This window comes from Aythya fuligula, chromosome 18, assembly GCF_009819795.1.
Source record: "Aythya fuligula isolate bAytFul2 chromosome 18, bAytFul2.pri, whole genome shotgun sequence".
NCBI lineage: Eukaryota > Metazoa > Chordata > Aves > Anseriformes > Anatidae > Aythya > Aythya fuligula.
Window position 1 is genome coordinate 7,532,287 of NC_045576.1, and position 24,242 is coordinate 7,556,528.

The window sequence follows — 24,242 nt, forward strand, 5'->3', positions numbered from 1 at the left end:
TCTATAATGAGTATAGCTAACTCAGTCTAACAGCACTTTAAATCTGAAGACAATTATCACCAAAACTTAAAATACAACAAAAGCAATCTATAAATTAATAACTCTGCAGTGTAGTACTAAATTATTATTTGTGCACTTTATTAGCGTTAACTTTTCTGATTAGACATAAACAATAGCTTGTTACTCTCGAAAAACTGAGATCTACTTTTTTTTTCTTTTTTCTTTTTTTTTCCTTTTTTTTATAATTTATACTGGGATCTTTCCAAGTAAATCAGGAGGATGGAACTGGTTACAATAAAATAAAAACCCTAATCTGAAGCAGCACTGAAAAAAATATAATAAAAAGCTTACTATGGCGGTTCTCAACAGTCCAGGTAAAAATGTGGCACCCTTTGAAGAGGGCTTCGTAAAAATGGGAAGTGCCGAGATGCGTGCGCACGCACACACACACACACACACGACATGCACACGCACACACATATACAGATGTGTGAACACACATGTGCACACATACGCAGGTACACGCATACGCAAACAAAAAAAAAAGAACGTAAGTCAGTTTTGTTTCTGCTTCTGGTAAAGTGCTGAAGACAGAAAGGTTGGTTTGGGCGTGGTGCTATCAAACAGGAAACACATTGTCCATCTATTCAAATGCCAACCCGCAACCGAAAAAAAAAAAAAAAAAGAAAAAAGAAAAAAACCCCGATCCCCTCCCTTCACTTTACAGGGGGCCATGTCGAGCTTCGTACTTCGCAAGGACGTTTTTGCATTTGCCCAGCTCTTTCCGCAGGTCGGCCACCTCCTGGCGGAGAGCCGAGTTCTCCTTCTCCAGAAACGAGGCGCGGATGGCGATCTGGTTCTCCTTCAGCCTGCGGGCATCCCTCGACCGCTTTGCAGCCATGTTGTTCTTTCTGCGCCTTGCCCAGTATTTGTCATCCTGCTCATAAAACACAGAAGGAAACAAACAAGGTATTAGATTTCAGTAAACTGAGCAGCCAGCAGGATGTGCTCTCGGCCACAGCCTCGGGGCTGGGCATGACTTAACACCATGGATTTTGCTGGCCGGGCCCTATTTTGTTTGCAAGGCCTACGAGCCCCGACAACGCCAGGCACTGCTGGGACAGAAGTTACAGATTTACACGGCATAACCCAGGCAGGGAGTGCAGAGACCTGCCTGTATTTCTGCCAGAATGAAAGGGGCTAAGCCCCTCATCTGCTTGAGCATGAACTCCTCCAAGCACAGCCGAAGCTCTATTCCAACAGTACAACCCCTCGCACATCTCCGCTGACCTAGTTACAGTTGGCACATCCACCTTCACGTGTGATGACTCATGCTACCGGTTGCTGGAGCAGTACTAATTACTTCTTGTATGTCCCTGCTCATCTGTTTTGCCAGCCAACACCTGGTTCACTCTGCTTGTTGGAACCATCCATGTCCTCTGTCATTCGGCTCTTTCCCTACAACACCCTAAAGGGTTCACGTTTGCACTCTAGAACAGCAAATCACTGGAAGAGGATCCCTTGGCACAGCTTTGCAGCCAATTCAGGAATGGCAAAACAAGGACGGCTGCTTTGGTACCATACACAAAGAGATTAGTACAATAGGCTTTGACAGTGAAGAAAAAAGCATTTGCCAGAAATAGGTCCACTCATCTCTAAAGTTTCATAAGCTAACACATTCCCAAAGTGTTGTCCTTAAAGCTTTGTCTCTAGGATATCACCTTAGTTGCATTTGTGCATCAAAGACTGTAAGTCACTACTTAATTTCACTTGATTTTCTGGCTCTTCTAATGAAATGGCCTTCAGTGAAATGGCAGCTTCTGCACTGCTGTGAAAATTAAGCCCTAGAAATTTGGAAACTCACTAAACACGAAGTGGGCAGAGTGTCTCAGGAAAAGGGAAATTCCATCCCCTGCAGAGTGATAGAGCCACTCAACACTCAGACTGCCTGGTCGAGCTGTCCAGCTCAAACTTGCCCTCCCAGAGTCACCCCTCCATTTTTATACTCTTACATTTGCTTACGGTCTGAGGGCAGCCCTTGCTTCATCAAGCACCGCAGCACAGCCCCATATCCAGGGTGAGAAACAGGAGCCATCTGGTACTGCACTGCACTGAGCAGGGAAATCCCCCCACTCCCTCATCCTTCTGCAGGAAACAAGGCAGGCCTAATGCTGCTGCTCTGCAGCTTCTGCTGCTGCTTGCACAAGGCAACGCAAGAGCAAAACGACTGCTACAAGTACTCTACAACAGCTTCATACTAGTTTAGCTTTGTGAGGTGTGCAGCAAAGATGATTTGGAGTCAGTGCATCTTTAAATTGCTTTTCACCTGCACTTGGGACTGCCCCCAAAAAATCCGCTTAAAAACAAGCATGCAGCAAAAAGCTATGACCTAAATCTTGTTTATAATTTCCCATCTCACTCCACTCCAAAAAATCAGCTTTAAGCAATTTATTAGTGTGCCACCTAGGCTTCATCCATCTTTATTTTAACAAATTGCTATGGCAAATCCCTTAATCCAGACCCGAAAGAGGTAAGGCTGGCATTTCAAAATCACATGCAACCCAGAGACGATTGACTGGTCTAATCTGCTTACCCGCCCCGAGAACTCAACAGCCATTCCACACGCCAGGGCAGAAGCAGCGCTTGGGTCAAGCACTCTGAACTACGTCAAGGGCATCTGATGCAAGTATCTCAAAGAAGAGAGGGACCCTGAACTGAACCCTTTCAGTCTTAGGCTGAGAACTTGGGTGCTCCATTGCTGCATGCAAGGCACAGACATTTTCCACATCTGGTATGAAGCAGTCCAAGGGCACTTTTGGCAAAAGCTTGCTTTGACAATATAAGGACACTGAGCAGGTATCACAGAATGAATGACACTGAGGAGCACACTCCAGTCTCCTTACACCTGTGTAGCTGTTTCTGTACTGAACACCCCTCTTCAGGCAGACCTCAGTACACCGCAATGCCAGCAGAGCATCAGAAGCAGTAAAATTTGCCTGAAAAATAATGGCACAGCGCAGATAAATCTTTCTGAATGAAAACTGAGGACACCACATAGTGACACTACTGGTGTTGTGCGCTCTTTTAGCTCACACATTAGCTTCAAAAATAGTGAAGAGCATCAGCTTCCTTCCCTAATGCTATCAGTGTGTAAACACATGCCCCCTTCCAGCCTCTGTGTGTAGAGCTGAAGATTCCCACCAACACCCAACAGGCTTTCAATCTGTATCTTGGGGGGCCATAGCAGAATTCTTCACTGACTACTTCTGATTAAAAACAACCTCTTGGAAATCACATACAGGGAATAGAATTTGGCAAATAATGACAATTTTCGCAGTTATTTGATAAACTGAATCAGCTGATTAATTTGTTCAGCTCTCTTCTGGCAAGTTCTTTGTTCTTCACATCTCAGAATCAATGAGAAACACAAACAAGTGCTTTTTCTTTTTTAATTATTGCATTATTGTTGTATTATATTTTAAATATTGTATTAAAATATGCTTACTGGCAGAATTATTTTGGTCTGGTTCCCTTCAACTAGTTAAGATCCTCTCACCTAGTTTAGATAGTATTTAGTGTAGTGTTCCCATTCATTGTTATATGCAGAGCTAAAGAAACTTCCAAACAAGACAAACTGTATTTCATTCTGTCATTATCGGGGGCCTCCATGGACTACACCCTGTGAGGGAGGGATTCTTCCCTGAAGACTTTACAGTCTCTGCTGATGAGACAGACAGAGAGTGGAGGAAAAGGAAACATGATCAGACTGTTTCATAAGTGGGAAATATGGGACAAAGTAAGCTTGTCCAAGGTCACGCAGGAAGTTTCTGGCATACAAAGGAAATTAATATTGATCTCATGAATTTCAGTTGTTGATTAACATATAAGGGACATTCTTGCCTCAGTCCTCTTCAGAAGCGTTACAGTTTTATTCTACAACAAAGTCATAATTAGCATGGCAGATTTACATTACATGAGAAAACAGATTCAAGCTCTAAACATGTATGTGAAAGAACAACTGTCACAGAGCGTGTACAAACAATGTCATCACCAGTTCCAATTTACCTTCAGGTCATCTGGAATGAAGACTTTGCGAGCTTTCTTAATCATCGGCTGTGGTTTCAGCTCTTCTTCAGAGAATTTGCGCTTACGAGGGTCAAACATCTCCTGGCCAGGAATACTGGAAAGAGCAAGATCTGCAGGGTCAGGTTCGTAGCCAACAGGAACTTGGATAGTCTCGGGATCAATGGGACTTGGTGTGTTTCGGTTTGTTGGCAAGATTTGACCTACAGAAACAAAGCAGGTATTCAGCTATGTTAGAAGAAACTATGTAAATAATATCACTGAACATGACTTTGAGAGACTCTGTAGATAATTTACAAGCAGTAATTCTTAAGCTTTCATTGCAACTTTGGTAGCTACTCTGGCTAAGTATTACATTGCTCATTTTGTAGGGTGTATATTCAGGTCCAGACATGCTCACACCATTATTTTCAAGATTGGTTCCTAATTCTGGTTGCCAATCTTGAATGCCCATTTAGGATCAATGAATCCAACAGAGCTGCACTCGAATGCAGGCAGAGGACTTACCATGCCAACCTGTGCCTAATGACCACATCCTCAGGAACAAGTCATAAGTACTGTAATTTAGGTCTGATTTATCCATTACGCCATAATCCTTCCCAGTTTTCTCATACACAGATTTCTAGAAACTGACAATGTGTAGTATTTGCAATAGGACAAAAATCTCATGAAAATGTACTGTCAAGCTGTGCTAAAGCACTCCACTACGGAGATTGCTAACTATTTTCTATTAAATCCTACTGGCAATGTTCTAAAAGACGATGAGGGAAACTAGCAACGTGAAAGGCTACAATGACTGCTTGAAACTGCTCTGCAAAAATGGAAGAACACTTATTTACGCAATGTTGCTCTTTTATGATATATAAAATCTCGTTAAAAGGAGCCTACCCCCAGGAAAGCATTACATATGCCATATTTTTCTTTTTTTAATCTTCGATATAGCCTTCAAGACCCCAGTGCTACAGCACCAATTCAGGCACCATTCCCACTAAAAATCCTATTTAAAATCTCAGCCAAAGGTTCCAAAAATAGGATCCTAAAGTCAGCTGCCTAAACACAGACTGTCCCCATGGGCAGAATTTTCAGAAGTTTTCACATGCCTCAGAAGTACCAGCATCGCAGACTTCAGAAGAAGGCCTTGTGATTGAAGGATATATTCTTTAAAAATTTTGGCTACTACCTAATTCACTTTGTCTTTACAGATGTGATGGCTTTCATAATAACTACACAAACATCCTGTGACTGCGTAATATTTCCTTATTTGTGTCTGTATCTGCAATATTTATGGTGTAAAATGGTAAACATTAAACGCCATTTCTAATTCCAAATCAAGGCCAGTGCTAACAATGTAGTTTTTATTTTAATCTAAAAGATTGCAGCAACAATATTGGAGCCACACAGAAAATGCACCAGGGAATTGCGTTGCGCAAAACGGGGCTTACTCGCAGAGAGCTTGTCTTTTGTAACTCTGATTTTAAAATAGCACTGATAAAATCAGCTTCCAGGAAAGGTTAGTAAAGGCCTGGGAGAAGAAAACAGGAGGATCAAAGTTATTTGATTAATATATATATATATATATATCTGTATGAGAGAGAGCGAGAGGAAAGAATTCGTCTGCCTGCACTGTGCCAGCCCTGCGCGTTTCCTCTCCTGCTGCAGGACGTGGCGCGCTGCTGCCAAGGCCCGGGTGCTGAAAACACTGCGGTTCTGGCCGTGCTTCTGGCAAGGGGCCTCGCTGGGTGGCCCTGGGTGCTTGGTGCTCAGTGTTTGGTGTTTGGTGCAGGCACCTGGGCCCTCTCATGGCCTGTGCCAGCGGCTGACAGGTGAACGCCGGCTGTAGACTCCGGGCGCCAGACACTGTGATGAGACTCATTGGAGAGGGAAGTTTTCATGGGAAGGCTTTCCAGCTAGCCCCGGAGATAACGATGATACGTAGGTGCGTGTTTAAAACGTTTTTATGTCTTTAAAGGTGTGTGGGGAAATCCAGACTATTAACTGTTTTAAAGCCAGCCCAAAAGGCTCGCGAAGCCGAGGCATTTTTGTAGCCTTGCTTTGAACGGGTGGCTAATCTCATTCCAGATACATGGGCTGGCAGAAACAGGCTTATTTAAAGGATTAAATGCAGGAAAGCTTCCTTTAATGTTAGCGCACTTGTATCAGAGCAGCCAGATTATTTTTTAATGCATACAGATATATAGACATGTGCATGTACAAATCTTGCAAATTCTGAAATGCAGCTAAAATGAAGCAAGTCGCCGGCTCTGACTACTTCATAATATTTCTGGTGAGCACGCGGGGTGTTCCTACAAATCACGGGGATTGTGCAATCTGCCTCAGCTTTCTAATTGCCCTAAACAAAAAAGCCAGTATTTAAATACAGCTGAAGTTCTAGGTACATGGTATCAGCTCACGTATTGTCATTTATCTCTAATGGGCCATATTATGTAATTATATGAGGTTTGTAATCAGCAGTCTCATGAAATTTTACAGTATCTCTCTGAAGAAGGAAAGGGCAAAAAAGATCCTTTTAAACACAGGAAAACAAAGTATTGCATCTTGCCAAATGCAACAGCATGAAAAAACGAAACGACATCAAACCCAATAAAGCAAAGAGTGCTGCACTCCAGGTGATCTGGGAGAACAACCTCCAGTAATCCTGACCTGCCTTTTTCCCTACCTGCACCTGTTTCCCTTTGCCCAGTCTAAGAAGCCCTCAACACTAAAGCCCTGGTCCTTCAGCAACCAGAGACGTCCCAGCTGCCAGAGCAAGGCTCATCCAAGGTGACTGCTTTCACTAATGCAAAGCCTGAGAAAATAACGCACAGAGCTGAACATTGCCACCGAGGAGGCTGAAGCCCGTTGTGCTGTACGGCACTCACATGCTCCCACCACCTGCACACGTCTGCCAGGCTGCACTTGCTCCCCCGTTCTGGTGCCCTCTGTGAATTATCAGGAACTGCACTGAGCACAGGAGAGTTAATAAGGGTGTATGAAATCCCAGGCAGAGAAACCAGTATTTCCTTGTCCAGTGTTTTACATTAGGCAACTCCTGGCACTTTGTATCTTTTTATTTATTCTATCAAGTTTTGCCAATAATACAAGCCAGGAACCTGTCTTCGTTAGTTTACTGGCTAATGGCCATTGCATCTATGTGGTGCTGGAACTCCTCGTAACCCAAGACGACGGCGTGGGCTGTGCCGGACTTGGCACTGGTGTTACTGCACTAGTACAGTATGTGGCCTCACGTTACACTGCTCTCCAGCCTCCTCTCTCCCTGTGTGCAAGGCACTTTAGCTGTGCATCCTTCTGCCAAATTTGTTCAGGGTGTTATTTTTATGCACTAAATTCCTCGCAATCAGAGGTAGGTCAAATAAGAACAGCAATCTGAACGTCATGTGCCTAGCAGCCGACTAATCCTCACATCAGCAAGCTTCACAGCTGTCACAACATCCAGAGAGAGAGCCGGTCAGAGGCTGTGATGTGCAAGCAATCAGCCAAGGAGGAAGCCTCCAGTGCCAGCCAGCAAGGCCAGGTGAAGGTAAAGCCTCTCTCTGCTCCATCAGGAGCCAGATGCCTTTGCTGCCAGTCTCTGTATTATTTAAACACTCTGCACTCACGACAGCAGCCAAATTTTCACAACAGTGAAGTGGCTGGGCTGTTTAATGCACTTAGCTTTGTTCTCAATGGGGGCTGATGATTGCCAAGTGTTTTGGAAAGAACTTAGCCCCTCTATTTAAGTTGCTGAAATGAGAGCTCTTCAGTATCGAGCTCTTTTGGAAATCCAGCTGCAGAACTCCACGGTGGTGGTGGTGGAAGCAAGCTGGGAACAATGCTTAATGGAAACTTCCCCTCATACCACCCCAGTGATGTGTCTCAACCATGGCCTGAAGAGACCACAACTATGTCAACACTGGCCTTTTGTCTGGAGCCTTTCCCACTTGTAGAGCTCCACTCAAGCAATACTGAGTATGCCAGGGTAGACACAGCTCCAGGTCACTCCCGGCAGAGAAAGGAGCAAGTTTTAACAACCCCAGCAGTTACGGCTGCCCCAACATCTTGCCTTCACTAATGCTCTTGGTGTTACTCTGGCTCATATTAGCAACAGCGGAAAATTTTCCAGAAGGAAGGGCTTGAACGAAAGTTGGCTGTTCTAACCCTTTCAGTCCTTCTCCTCCCAGTAGAGACTGCCAGCGAGGAAGTCGAACGTAATGGCAATATTTTCAGTGTGGTTCCTTGTTCAAAGAGAAATGGACCGAGGCCATTCACTCATGTCATCTAGGTCACTGAATGGCTGGTAAAAAAAAAAAAAAAGGAGCTTTTAATTGCTTGTGATAATTAAAATGCACAAGCCAAAAGTTCAGTAACATTTTATGTATCTACAGAAGTACTTGTATATACCTACAAAACCAAAACATAGAGTTATTGTGGGGAGCTCAATCATGGTATCCTGATTCGTAATTTCTCCCTCTTTAAACATCCTACCAGCTGTGCCCAGGAGACTTAAGACGGAAATAACCTCTTCGACTGTACCACTACTTGACAGACTTATTGTTTGTATTGCAAGAGATCCCTGATGAATTATGTAGAACTCAATTTTGAATCATTCAACTCCCATAGAAATGTGCCTGATTTTCAGAAGATCTCCCTTCTCACAGCCCTTCCACACTTGTCATCAGCTCAGCAGCTGGATGGAAAACAGCGACTGAGAAAAGAAAAGAAAAGGAAGTGGAAATGTTCTAATCAAAATATTTTTCCCTATTTTTTACACATATGATGTTGGAGGGAAGGAAAAGAGGAGTTTCTTATTCAATTTATTAACAGCCCAGGGAGAAAATATGTGTTTGCTAATCATTTTTCTTTTTATAAACTAAAGGCACTTTGGGTATGTCTGTTATACTAAATAGTACGGCAGTGCATTGACACATAATCCTCACCCAGAGCTGCTCTGGAGAACCCCCCTGCTCTGTTGATACCATTTCCAAACCGTTTATCCTGCTGGCAGCTAGCCAGCTGTTTGGGATACTTCTCTCACTCCAAATCACAGACTGTCCCAGACTAATCTGCCATCTATTTCTGCATTAACTCTTTGTGCCTCCAGGCAAAGTCCCTCAATGCACAGCACAAGGGAGAGTTCAGGAATCGAGAGAAAAACAAAACAATAAAAAAATATAAAATAATAAAAAAATAATAATAATAAAAAAAACAGGTATTAAAGTATTCTGGAGGCTTTTAACCACAGACAGTATCTTGGCAGGTCACAAATCCTCAGTTACTATACTATAAGCTACATTTCACCTTCCTGTCTGATTTTCCTGCTCTTAGGATTTTAGTGCCTTTCTGAAACCAAAATATCTGTGTGGCCATTACACCCATCACCTGCATGACAAGCCACACGGCTTCATCTTCCAGCCCTCACATGGACAGGCAAAACCAGCCACTCTGCCCGGGGAGACGAAGATACCTCACCCTCGGGTGCATTTCTGTGAGCAGTTATTAGAGGAGCTTTATTTTCTTCCAAAGCAATAGCGTATCTTGCCCACTGCTCCAACCCGCACAGACATTCCTCTATTTCTTATCTTACACAAACTTCATTCTGCAGAACGTGGGGTGACTGCAAACCCTTCCTGCGGAAAGAAGTATCATAATCCAATGCAACCACAACGTGTTCACTGCCCCTAACACGCACTAAAAGACTGGCACTTGAGAGTGTTTTTAAAAACATGTACTTTTTTAAGATATCAGCATTGTTTACAAATCTTGTGCATTTAATTACGAAAGCATTGTCATTTCCCCTCTCAGCATTGTGTGCCTCCTGCTCTGGGCCTCTGCACTATTATTACAGGCAGGACTGGTAGTCTTATTAAGGTTGCCTGACACTTCCCATTAGAGGATGCCGTCTTCAGTTCCTTAGACCTTTGCCAGATTTCAGCCGTTCTGTTTGGATTTGTATGCGCCAATTCATGTTTCTGCCAGAATGGTTCCTCAGCTTCCCGAAAAAATTTCAGCAAAAATACTTTGTTTTGAACCTGTTCAAAAGTTCTGGCCAGCTCTTCACCGACCAGTACTAGTGGTCTGATGGAGCCAATGTGGCCCCTGGTGCCAAGTCCCAGAGATCCCCTGGTGCTGACCCTACATCCCCCTGGTGCTAAGCCCCAGAGCCCCCAGCCACCCCTCGGCCCCTCACAGCCCCAGTGCCAGCCGCAGGCCTGAGGGGCACTCTCAGGCCCAGGCCCAGGCCCAGGCCCACTCCCTGCTAAGGAAGAAAATGCAGGTCGTCTTTTCCATTCAGTTTTAAAATTCAATTCAGGCAATTCTACAAGAGTTGTTTGAAGAATACACGGTCGCGGTCGCAAGAATCTCTAAGCTTTTGAACGCATAATTCTTCTGTCCACAGAGCAGTTGTTGTTGTGGAGTCACTCATTTCCCCCATTTTGATTTATCCGGATGGACTCACACATTATTTGCCACGAGTTACTCTAACCTGCTGTGCAGACACAACCAGCAACTTTTCAGGACTTCGCTCCAGCACTCATGACTATTGCATCTGCGTGCTTCACAGAGAGGTTTTTTTTTTCCCCTCAATCCTCACAGGAAAGAAGGGGCAGCCCCTCCTCTCTGCAGGTGAAGAAGAGAGGTACAGATACTTGAAATCTGACATACATAGCCTCTCAGTTATCTAACATGCTGTGGCATTGTCTGCATTTCACCTCATCTGTCACTGACTCCTGTTGCAGGCTGGGGGCTGTACATCGATATACGTGAGGGCTACCCAGGGTTTCAAACTGGGCTCCTCACAAAACGGGAAGCAAATACTCAGTGTGACAAGTTAATGTAATTAATTGACTTGCTCGGAATTCTACTAAACTTCATGGCAAAGGAAGTAACAAAATCCAGTTTCTCCAGACAAAATCGCTCCGTCGTTACTGCCAGACTTTCCCTTCTCTTGCAGTTCCTCGTGTCCTGTCACATCTGCAGTAAATGAGGTCAAGATCCAAGATCCTACAGACAACCGCTTCCTTCCTGATGCAGCCCTGATTCAACCCAGAGCTGGTCTGACCTCTGCATTCAAAAGGGAAAGGCAAAAAAAAAAAAAAAGAGGATATGTAATTAAAGCCTGTATCTCAGAGCAGACGAAGGAGATGGCTGTGCTATCTGAAGCTGCACACGTGGCCTTCGTTCTGGTATCTGCAGGCTTTTGAGGGCTTGACTTTGCAACTCCTGCATGTGGTTAGCATTATGTGCATGTAATATGCTACGCCTGATGTGCCCTTCAAAAGCAATAAATAAATCCAAGACACCACTAGGTAAAATTTTCCACGATGTCTACTGTACTTAGGACTCTGCTCTTCTGTAAGATCTACACTCTGAAAACCTTACCCTTGAATCTGCATGAAGGCGGCACCTTCTTCCATGAGGACCTGTTTCTGACAGCTACCAGGAAATCCCCCTCAAAGCAGCTCCTGACAACTGCTGTGCAGGACACTGGAAGTAGCAAACCCCATTCGAAACACTTCCCTTGCACAAATGCTACACAGAAAGCAAGGGGTTTGTCCTGCTCCTGGGACAAGGCACAGGGATTCATTCCCCCTTAGGAATCCTTGAAAAGCCCAAAATCTACAGTCCTCAAATGACTGATTCTTTGGTATGGCGCTGCTTTCCTTACAAAGACAGGCCAAGATGACATTTAGTGGGGACAGGGCCTGAAGAGAAGCTGTAGGGACGCAGGTGTTTTATTGCAATTCACACTCAGCTCAGAAGCACGTTTCAGTTCAAGATGTTGGTACTCTCTGGTGCATTGGAGCTTCGTGACATCTTTCCGCATATCATTCGCATATAGTAAAGCTCCCGAGAAAGTACAATTCTTTTCTATTTTCTTAAAGGGGAAGATCCAGAAAAGCATCAGAACTGTTAATCCATTTCTCTTTCCTTACTCCCAGCTTTAGTAAATCAATCCTCAACCAGCAGACTTTAGCTGAGCCTGCTTTAGGTGACAGCCTCATATAGCATCCATAAACACCCCTTTCAAAACAAAGATGGCACTTGCCCCCAGGTTGCATTTGTGTCACTGCCAATGTTCTCTGCAAGACTCCCGACCGAGTTCCTCTCGCATTGCTCTTTTTATTTGGCTAATGAACATCCAGGACAGCATGCTCCCAGTCAGTAAACAGGTCTCGCAAAGCCACCATGTAATCCTGAAAGCATATGCCACCCGTGAGTCATGTATCTATTACCCAGTTCTGGTACCCAAGCCCATCTTGTTTGGGTGTGTTATCAAAACATAGGTGAGTGAGATTTCAAATGGCATGGAAAAGCCACGTGAAACAGGTACATTTCCTCCAAGTCCCAGTCAGTAGCTAATAGCAGGCCTGAGAGACAGACAACAGATGCTATCAGCTGCTCTCTGAATATATCCCTTACGAAAAAGGGGTCACCGGGCAGAGTTACAGCAACTTGCAGTCTCGCCTTCTCTTTTGAGCTGTTCTGTACGCAACACAAACCTGAACTACTGCATTAGCTTTTCATTTTATTTACATTTATTTGCTATAAAAGCTACACTGTTGGTGACAAAATTAAATTAAAGCTTTGCAGAGGGTGATTTGTGTAACAATCACATTTTAAGAAGTATAGACGCCAGGAGGAGGACACGCTGTTCCCACAACCTTCTTTGTAAGGCTTAGTACATGTTTTTTTTTCCTCTTCAACTTAATTTAGGACCCCCTAACATGGTTGGGGAAAATGAGAAAAAAACAAACAAACAAACAAAAAAAAGTGTATTTTATTTTATGTTTTTACAGCCCAATAGCCACAGAGGCCTAATTTGGTTTCACATACTAGTTTTATTCTCAATAAGCACAGAGAAAGCACAAGGGCGTGTGGTTGCATCTTTCCTATTGATATAGATATCTTCATTTATAAAGTACACAAATGCATCAGTCATTGTGTAAAAAAAATAGGTGAGAGGAGGAAGGGAACATGCAACTGAGGCCTAGGGAAAATTCCAGGAGACCAGACTGTTGCACATGGACGTTACCAGTGGGCCTGTATTTCTCTGCAGCTGCTGCACAGCGTAGGTTTCCATAGCACATCAGATGCAGACAAAAAATGAGGAGCTGCAAAATTAAGTCTGGTAAAAAGATATGATGACACTGAACAATGGGCAAGACATTGTCTCATAAGTTCACTTCTATATGTAAAAGTCATCTAGCACCAGAAAATAGCTGAAAACGCTACAGTACTGAGTGTCAAAACCCAAACTACTGCCTGCAGAGATTTCTGCACCTAACAACTGCAGTCATGTTTTCACAGAGAGATGAAGGTAAAATAAGCAAAACATCTCAGGGAAAAGTGACCAAAGAAAACACCACTTACCAAGATCTTTAGGCTTTTATCTTTTAAAAATAGCTGTCATGAAATAGGTATATGATAGAATATTTCTTGAAGAAACTCTGGAATACTTTTTTTCCTTCTTGTGACCTCCTCTTTTCCCCCAGTTTGTGTGTAATGGAGATGTACTTTTTTGCACACTGCATGGCCCTCCGTTGCCAAGCACTCAAAATATTAAATAGCTTGAGAGTTGTCTTTAAGGCAACATGAACTGGCAAATCACTTCACAATTCACATTGTATCGAAGTTTTTAAATATGTCTACCTTTTAAAAATATGTATAAGCAAACAGGACTTTGTTTTCTGAAAGTTACCATTCAGTGTAAGCCAATGGCAACCCTATTTACAGTAAATGTATTTTTAATACTGCATTTTTCTTCCAGTAGCCATGGCTGCAAATTTCGAAATCAGTTGCCGACGCAGACATCCCAACTTTCAAACAATATCTTGGCACTGAAGCATTTCTTTAACAGAGACACTTCTGCCCCCTTCAAATATAGTAATTTTGCCTGCCAGTGAACAAAGCCCTTTGTGTGCTGTGCTCGGCACTTGGCAGCAGCCAAACAAGCAGCTCAACACCATCCTGATCAAAGACAATGTGTTTTCCTACTTTCATGGGCAATGTATCACTGCTATGCAACATCATTATTTAGGGTTTATCTGGGAGGGAGGAAAGGGACAGTGTACTTACCTTCGACAGCTTCAGTCTCAACAATCCTTACCATTTATATTAAATATAACAGTGCGTTCCTATAAGCTGATTCCAACATTTGATTATCTGGCTTCCTTTTTATGACAGTGGTCGTATTCTCTAAGTGGAATACCTAAGAGACAGCATGGGTCTTAGAGTACTTTGTTGTCCAAAGCCTCTGTGAGGATTTTTTTGGGGTCCCAACCCTACATGTTCTGTTCCTCTGCTCACAGCAGGCCACGTGCTGCCCTGCAGAGCACCACAACGTGCCCTGCTGAATGTGGGCATGGGTCTGGCCATGTACCCGTGCCAAAACAAAAGGAGAAACATTGGAGAGATGTAAAGCACTGCAAGCTGAGGGCAGCAACAATTCACAGGCTTGGAAAATTATGTGGGCTTTACCTTTTACACTCCTGTTAACTCTGATTTTCATGAAGTAGGTGGTGTTGCTACAGCAACTGTCATATCACATCATTTCTGCTGTCTCTGTCACAGAGATCATCTTATTTTATCTTAAACTCAGATATGCAGTTCTTCCTCTGTTCTAAAGCTCTCTATTTTGGATATAAAAAATTACAGAAAACAGAGCTGCACCATATAAATGATACTTTTAAAAATGTAGCAAAGTCTGTAGCATGTTTATTTGTTCTCCTTTTATATATGCAGAAGGAATAAAGAAAATAGCACTGACCATATTTATGGTGCTCCAGAGGTTCGGAAATAAATTAAGAGCAGGTCTCATGATAAAGATGCTTCATGCCACCTTTAAAAGGGTTCTTCCTACAGAAGCAAACCTTGTGTTCTCGTGCACTTCACCAGAAGTAACTAATCCATTCACAGGTACAAACACCTTGCTTCCTCATGCCCGGGTCTATTTATGTACATACATTCCACACTGCTCACACCCAGCTTAGATGACACTTCCATCCACTGCACACAGTATGCTCTTCAGCTCGCATACCTCAGCTGCTTAACCTGCGGCCTGGACAAAGTACCAGCTTTATTTTCACCTGTTTGGGAACATTTCTCCTACCTGCTGGGCATGAGGTGGCTGCCCCTGCTTTGCAGCTCCCTGGCTGAGTGTCACAAGAACTTTGCTCAACCTTGTTTGCCTTCATTTCACTGTGGGGATAAGGTCTTTGAGTACTCCATGCATGAGTGAAACTCAGTAAAATCTTAATCATTGAAGGGCTCTATTAAATTTTTGTTATTAATGTGAATTCCAACTCCAGCATTCACAGACTTTTCCTTCGAAAAATAAAAAATAAGCAACAGTAGTAAATATTCAGTTCCACCTTCAGGCTACTCAGGATACTAGAGAACTAGAGAAAACCTACCGATAATGAGAAGCTATTTTGAAGCCCTGAGCTCCTAACACAGCTCAAGCTCTGCCACAGCCTAAGCCAGTGCGCATTTGTGCCTGCCTCTTTACAAGCGCTTCCAGTCCCTTGCAAAACGACGACTCCAGTCACCCAACTGCACCTCATTGCTACAAGGACAGGCCCTGGGCAGGTGGAAGTCTGCCTACGTGGATCTAACCCTTGGGCAAGAACTGTCTTGTGTCCCTGGTTAAAGGCTGTGTACGCAATTAAGATGCCAAACAGCCTTCAGTTCTGATGATCACTTTGCAAGCTCCATTTCAGTGCCTCACTACAGTTACTCTTTAGATCAATTTCCTAAAGAAATGAATTTTGTGTGGCCGTGCTGTGCACAACTGTGTAGCCTCTTCCCAAAAACTTTTCAAACTGTTGGCCAATTTCAAACAAATTTGGCAGACACATATCAGTCTCAAATGTATATTACTAACAAGCTTTGTGAAAACAATATAAATCAAAGAAATTCTTAATTCCCTGACCGAAAGGCAGCCTCATGAGCTCTGTTACATGTCAGAGAATCCATGGAGATTTTGCTACTGATGGAACTAATAGGAAGGAAGGAAGAAAATTCTTCACCAAGTTATCATTTGCTACAGCAGTCATGAAAGTCAATTATACTCGTAATTCCAGTAGAGAATGAGAGGAGTCTTTTCACCTTATCCCACCCACTCACTTACTATTTCCAGTAACCACAAGCAAAATTATTTGTTTGACAACTGCACAGTCACTTGACAATCCCTCTGAACTCGGCAGACATATCTAGCACTGATAGCCAATAAAACAGTCACAGACATGTCCTGTCTTATCAATCACTGCAGAAGATGGTCAGATGTGGACAATCACACTGTCTGGTAGCACCTGAGCATATATTTAAAAGCTGTGTGAGAAAAGAGCTTTTTTTTGCATCACCTGCACCACTTACATAGCAAGCAACTGAAGTCTTCCAATAAGCCCCAGCAGGAGTGTTTGGGAACCAACAGATTTGTTCTGGCAGCAATGGGACATTCATTATTGGCTTTGGGGTAGGGAGTGTTTTGACTTGTTTTTGTAAATATTTTGTTAAAATGCAGGACAAAAAGCTAGATGATGAACACCAGGTAGGACTTACAGCTAAGAATCAGTGTCTGGATTTATGCTGGAAACTGCACGTCTCTGCCCAGCTGGGGGCTAGACACTGACACAGCTCAGTATTTGCAAGACCAGAGACTCCTTCTAACCTTGTTCTTACTCACCTTGCTGTTACTGCTGAGTTACAACTGCTCACAATAACGGAAGCTTGGGGAAGAACAGGTTAAACTTTGCAAAGAAAAACAAGCAGCAGAAACACCTTTCCTCTTTCTGCCTAACTGGATAATTGGTTAACAGGAACCTGCTTGATGGGTTTCAGCAGCTCCTGGAGATCAGGCAAGGCTGCTTCAGAGAGCAGCTAAAGCTGCTGACTGTATAAACATCTTTAAGCCGACCAACAGGGTACCCCTCACTAGGGTTGTATTTTTGTGTGTGTGGTTTTTTTTTTTTTTTTTAAGCCAAGATTTTCAGAAGGCAATGAAGCAGTTCGTAGAGCAGTGACCCATCCAAACCCAGTAAGAGCAAGGAACTGAACTATTTTAGGCAGAATATTTAATAGACATAAAACAAATCTTAAAACTATCTTATGGCCAGAAGAAATCCATTTCAAAAATGCTGAAGCAAATGAAGGCTAAATTCTCACTGCAACAGAGAGAGCATAACAGCAAGGTTCTCACAAATAAAACAGGTCCTGTCCTGGTAACTTAAGGGGCTAAGAAAAAAAAAAAATTATAGTTCTAAAGATTCACATGAGAAGTGTGACAATCAATGGGCTTCACTGGATCTGTAAAACCCTTTGGGCTTAATAATCAATACCATTCATGTATAACACAAAGATTTTACTCAAGTAATTAGTGTTCTTGAGTCCAGCTGTGTAAAGAGAAAGTACAAGAGAGCTGATTTTCACATGGGGATTTATACTGTCCTATATAAGCTGTATGTATACGTACATGAGGTTAAAAAAAGACAAAACATTTTTCCACAGTTTATCTAAGCTTAAAACTCTAGTTAGACATAAATGTATTATCAAAGCAGCACCTACAGCAATCAGTGAAAAATGCTGGAAGAGATTCATTTAGCATCCTCCATATTCTCATCCCAACTTGTATTTATTCGTCCTGATGTTTCAATTAACCGAGTGCTGATAAACGGACGTTTACACAAGCCGAGCTCTAAGATCAAGAGCCAAGCTCTCCCTGCCTGAAGCTGTCAGTCGACACCAGCTGAGACTCCCTGCAGGTTTCTTTCTCCCAGGCTCTCTTCTTTCTGAGGATGCAGGAGACACTAAGAGAAGGCATCTGTAAATACAAATTCTACAGAACAACAAAGATTTTGGGAGAAGTATGCCAGCATTCACTAGTGCCTGTCTGCTCAGACACAGTTCAAGGAGTCTGATAAAGCAGCCACAAGCACAGGCTTCCAGGCTGATTACTGCCTGTATGAAACCACCCACAAAACCCCCATGCTTCAAGAGAGACATATGTCCCTTCACAAAGTAACACCACTGCTTGCGATAATGTTTTGTGCCCCCTTCTGAAGCCTTGTGCTTTTGTACTATTCTTTCATTCAAGGGTGCCATCCGAGATGTTAGGGTTTCAAATCCAGAGCCAACTTTCCAAAACACACTGTATTCTGAAAAGCCCATTTTTGTTTCACAGAAAAATAAATGAGTTTGCATCATAAAGCCTTTATCCCCCCAAACCCAAAGCCTCCCATACTGTTAAAAATCAAATCCAGCTTTATTTTCCTGCATGAGTCAGGCTGCATGCAAACAGCTCTGGAGGAAGGCGAGCTTGGGATGCAGAACAGGGCTGAAGTACCAAACCCTGAGTGGGATACTTGTTCTTCTAACAGCACACTCCTATTTCCCTGAGATAGTTGCTAATATTTTCATCTTGAAACTAGAGGAAAGCCACCCCCTTCCCCTAAAAAAGAAGTTTTACAGATTATAAAGACACACAAGGACAGACTTTATTATTTTAACAATTATTGCTATTTTCAGAGCTCCAGCAAAGCTACTTCCTTCCATAATTGGACTTCAATCAAACCCTAGTGAAGCTTTTGATCTTGGAAAGAGTAACAACATAGCTCCGTTATCGGCACACAGGGGGCAAAGAGTAGGACATCAAGAATTTTTCAATAAAAGAAAGTTAATTGCTTTGACTTATATTTACCAAAGGTCACGACTGCAAGTTCTGACTGCATGTACATAACGGTGCACACTGAGAAATCTTGTACAGACTGGCCAAAGTAAGTGTTGGGATTATACTATTTGTGTATTAAAAAAAAAAAAAAGGAAGAAAAAGGCAGCAAAACAATGCTAGATTACTATCCAAATATACCCCAGTGGATGTCCTGCCAAATAGCAAATATGTGGCTGTAAGCTCCAAACTGAAATAAAAGCTTGGCCAGAAGCCCAGAGCTTCACTGTATTTTGCTCAGCTAGCCATAGTCTGGCAGAACAGAGTGAACACATTCTCAGCCACGTGATAAAGAAGCCAGTCGGGCCAAGCTGATTTCCTTGTGTTGGTTAAATGTGATCTTCAGACTGTACACACCAGCGGCTTTGGGAAAACGTGAGAAAGTGGGAAACAACAAGCCACAGGCTATAAACTAAAGGGCAGAAGAAAAATCACTTAAGGGGTTTTGCTTCAACACGTGTCGACAGGGCTGTTTTAAGTCGGGGTTGACTGGGCTCACAGGGCTGAGCACATGCTGCGGAGGTGCTGAGCACCGTGCATTCACCTGGACATAAGCAGTTAAACACCAACACCTTCAAGCATGCAGACCCTGAAAGGACCTGATTCTGAAAAGCCACTGTGAATCCTTCATGGTACAGGATTAGGAGAGCCTCTTGTAAGTAGCTCAGAAAAACACTGCACAGCTTCAAATCCCGTATGCAGGAGAATAAGAGGTACTTAGGCCTCTCAGGGTGGGGCCCAGTAAAGGAAAGTTATGAATCTGATGGTGGTACACGGCCCCCCCAGCTCAGATTTTGCTGACGCTACTTGAACAGCCACCAGACAGTAGTACTGAGCACTGAGGAACATTCACGAAGTGAGATAAAACTTGGCCAGAGGATTCAATCCAAAAAAACACACAGGGCATAATGGACTAGAAGCTGCCCCAATTATAAGGTAGTATATTTTGATAGCAGTGATAACGTTTTCAAATAACCGACTCAGGAAGGGATCAACAGCATCCCTGGCCAGCAGCAGAGGTGCACGTGATGCTTGAGAGCACGCTGCATGCGGGAGCAGAAAGAGAAGCCTCCAAATGAGCCCCAAGAAGCACATCCCTGCTGCAGATAAGAGCAATGCAGATGAAACGCTCTTGAGAGCACCTAAGAAAAGCGAGCTTTGTTTACTTTCTAACAGAAATAAATTGATAACCTAGACACGTGCAGTATTTGGTGAAATCTGAGAGACACACGAGTTGACAATTACACCTCCAGCTCTTTCCTTCTATTTGGCTCATGATTTCTATTCACGTGTTCAGAACAGCTTCCAGAAACTACCATGACTTTCAACAATGACTTCAACCACGTCGCACTGAGAAAATTGAACAGATAAGAATATGGAAAAGTGTGTCCTAAGCCTGGCAGTAAGTCCAGTCCAACAGAGATCAGCCCTTCTGCGAGCAGCCACGTGATTGTGGAGGGATGAATGTCAGGTCTCAGAGCCTGGACAATCTAGGCCTTAATTTATTTATTATTTTTTTAAGTGCTGAGATACCAACTGAGAAAAAAGGTGTTTTAAACAGACACCCAAACTGCAGCTGTCCAACACTTGTAACTGAAGGCTTGAGGTCTAACCTCCTCAAAAGGTGGATATGCAGGTTAACTTCAACTATGCTGTACTCATTCCTAATTACACAGAATCACAGAATTTCTAGGTTGGAAGAGACCTCAAGATCATCGAGTCCAACCTCTGACCTAATGCTAGCAGTCCCCACTAAACCATATCCCTAAGCTCTACATCTAATTCTCTCACATAAGCATAGTTACATGATGCAGGTGTTCAGACGGTCAACTTCCTGCTCCCGTTTACTCAGCCCATGTTACTCTCAACAAATGGCTCAATCACCATAAGGACCAGACCAGTACCACTTCAGAAAAACCTGCACCTTATCAGTACACTGCATTTTGCCCAATGTGAGGTAGAGTAAGGCATTAGGGAAATGCAGTTAAGTAACACGGCAAAATCTCGGTATCTAATTTAAACCCATATTGGATATCTACGCTCTTCTCTTCCAAGAAACATAGTCTTCACTACTGACAGGGGAATTAATCCCTTGCTTATCACTGTACTCACAGTGGTGCAGAGGGCAGGCCCCTACACAGCTGGTGACAAAGGCCAGGCTGTGGTCAGCACCTTGGGACTAACCTGCTTGGGTAGCTGCAGTCCCAGGAGAGGGCTGGAAACCTGAGAGTGGGAATTACACAGGGGTGCCCTACGATTCTGTTTCACTCCCCAGAGCCTGCACACTCCTTAGCACTCCTCAGAGCAGCGTTCACCAGCGGACTGGGGCCGTCCTGACCACCCAGCTCCAGGTGCCAGCTTGCACTGCCTTCAGCCCAAGCCCTCATTGTTCACCCTCACCCTGCAGTAAGCACAGAGAACAGGGCTCCTCCGTGGGGCTGGCCCAACGTACATGATGGGTGTACCACATGAAGTTACCTCACAATGCATGGAACATATAAAAAAAATATACACTGACACTGTCATCAAAACTTAATGCAGACATCCATACGCTGCTGTGATGAACCTCAAGTGGCACTGAGCTTGGCACTTGCAGTAACTCCAGATCTGCACCTGAATTTTACTCTCCCAAAATTACACTCAAGGCAATGTCTTAGACTTAGCTTAAAATAAAAAAAATAAAATAAAATAGGCAAAGCAAAAAAAATTGTAACATTTCCATATAAAATTTCTCCAACTTAATTCTGAGAAAGCAGGATGAAACTCGAGAGTTTCCATATAGCTTTTTCTTTCTTTTCCTTCTCCTTTTTTCCCCTCTTTAAAAAAAAAAAAAAAAGAAAAAAGAAAAAAAGACACTTCATATAGTATATACCACAATATGATGCCAGTGTCAGACCAAATGTACTTTCAGGACTCAGGTAAGCATTACCTTACCAAAAAGGGTATTGAAACATCTCAGTGCTGGGCTGGAAGCAGAAGGTGGTTCTGTTGTAACAAACTCCTAAATGCCCTGACAAGTATGTGCGTTCAGGGCAGAGGGAAGGGGACGCGAAGGGAGCAGGGGAGTCGACCCAGCAGCGCCGTATTAGACTGCAAGTGTGTTGTGTCATTACAGCTTTATCCCGACACACCCATATTTACAGCACACAATGTACTGTACAATTCACAATGCCAAGAAACTCAACATATCTAATCTGGCAGAAAAACAAAGTCATATCAGGTTAATCCAATTCTTAAATTGCACAACTTCGAAAAGCCAATAGGAAAACAAGCCTTCCCCTAGCTCCCGCTCCCCCTTTCCTCCTCCCAGCACACATACCCTGCCACGACCTACTTTTCTCTTTGATCCCTGAACATTTTTAGCCCACTCTCACTGTCCCATGTTTCTCATTCACTTCTAACCCACCTCCACCCCAGACCCCGGTGGAAAGTTACACTGATTAGAACAAGCTGTAAAAGGGAGCTTTGTGCAGAGCACTCGGGCTGAAACACACTGCGGAGAATGAATGGCAGGACACATACACAAGGTCACTTGGCCGTGTGCCCACATGTGATACTGCAATAATTGTGATAAGATAACAGGCCTCAAATTTAAACTTGGCTGACTGCAAGGGAGTTTCAAATTTGGCAGTGGAGCTGGAGCGCTTCTGCTGCACCAGAGGAACAGGATGGAGCAAGGTTGCACAAACATTCAGCTTTTTAGGTAAAATAACTTTAGAGAGGATCAAGATCGTTCCATTACCTGGGTTTGGTGCTTTTGGGATTTCGCCTGCAAATCATACAGCTGGTTTTCCAACTTCTCTTTTTAAATGAAACCTTAGAGTCACATAATCACACGACTCCAGGAGATGAGGATTTTGAAGGAAGAATAATGGTGGAAAAAAGTTTGACACCCGCTGGCAACCAATTAAACGTAGTTTTTGCAGACTTGTTTCTCAAAGTGAATCACCATGTCATGGTGTCTAGAAGGGTGTCAGCTCTCACCGAAGCACTTCACACACATCAGGCGTTTTAAAGGTTTTATGCAAATTCTCTGATATAGAAAACGCACATTTACATTACAGCTCTTCCTGCTCACTAACATATTCCTATCATATCCAGCCATCTATTTTCATGAAATTTTAGCAGTGTAATTACTCTAACAGAACCTCAACTTGCTTGCCACATTTGCCTAAAATCAGCCTATATACTCAAAAATCGCAATCAGGAGCACACAAGAGGCCCCACACACCTAGCATAACGTTTGCTTTCACAGCAAATCAGGCAAGAAAATCCGCAACATCCATCTACCACAATCAGCGAGGGAGCTGCAAGAGTTACATACACAAAATGGCCAAATGCCCCATGCTGTAACACGGGGCCACAGCTGCAGGGATTACAGACGTCATTAACATCTGTATTTCCACTATGCAGCACAAAGAGAGGGAACACAGTGGTATGTCTGATTGCTGCAGGCTCCTTCAAATTAAATCAGTTTAACCCTCTCTGTTGTGATGAGGAGCAGAATTTGTTTTTGAGTGCCAGTTCCTTCTTACTAAGCACCCAGCTGGTTTTGAGACAGACTCTTGCTGGGGTGGGTCTCACTTCCAAACCTTGCAATGGTGAGTTTGTGAAAGTGACTGAAGCATTTTGAATTGCCTCCTTTATTTCAGTGCAGCCCCTCTTATTTTGAGTCTATTTTATACTCCACAACCTTGAGTAACATAGGCTTCCAGGAGAAGGTTTAGTACTATTATTTCAGTAGTCTCTAAACACGGATTGCTCCATAAAACAGAGCTCTGCAGGAATATTTTGTCTTTCAAAGTTTCATGTTACTGTTCCTTCCCTTTTCCAAAAGGCAATCTACAGTTTCCTTCTTTGCCTCCTCATAATCTCAAGTTATAAGCAGTTCCTAATGGGACCGCATTTAAATTCAGTTTTGGATGCCTTCCTCTGCATTACTATTGCTGAGTTATCAGGTCACCTCAAATAACACGGCATCCACATACAGGAATTAAGAGTGGCAAGCCTTACAAGTGTTCCAAAAAAGTTAAGGTCCAGTCATTGCCACACAAAGTAATGATCTTGCTGGGGATGGAGAGCCCTGTTCATTCATTTGTTTATTAAATTCAGGAGTACCAACCAGCTCTGTAATGAATTACTTAATCTTTGACCTATTGTCCACAGCCACGTTCCAGAACAAAGAATTTATAGCAAGCTGAGCTCCCTAAGGCTAATTGGAAAAGAACTTTTTTCCTTTAAAACCATTATCCGTCTTCAACCAATCTTTGTCACAAAATATGTTTTCACCTCTCTGCTTATACACCTGAATATCTAAGGATGACATTTTGTCACAGATGAGCTACTGCTGTAGTTCACTCTGACATCTGCCTGTAGTAAACGCATGCTAAAACATTGATCCATGGGTACCTGCCAAGTTATGTTCCAGTAATAACTTACA

The 24,242-nt window shown here is 43.2% G+C and overlaps 1 protein-coding gene across 2 annotated transcripts in view; it reads right to left on the reverse strand.

Moving 5' to 3' along the window:
* Nucleotides 1–670: 670 nt before the first annotated feature.
* Nucleotides 671–24,242, reverse strand: part of HLF (HLF transcription factor, PAR bZIP family member) — a 31,938-nt gene continuing 8,366 nt past the window's right edge. Inside the window, exons 3-4 of one of the 2 annotated variants that reach the window (XM_032199843.1) lie at nucleotides 4,066–4,286; nucleotides 671–940 (exon numbers count right to left, since the gene is read on the reverse strand). In XM_032199843.1, the coding sequence (XP_032055734.1) occupies nucleotides 722–940; nucleotides 4,066–4,286 (440 nt within the window). In that variant the 3' untranslated portion in view covers nucleotides 671–721. The remainder of the gene's footprint in view (nucleotides 941–4,065; nucleotides 4,287–24,242) is intronic. The other variant, XM_032199844.1, reaches the window with a different exon arrangement.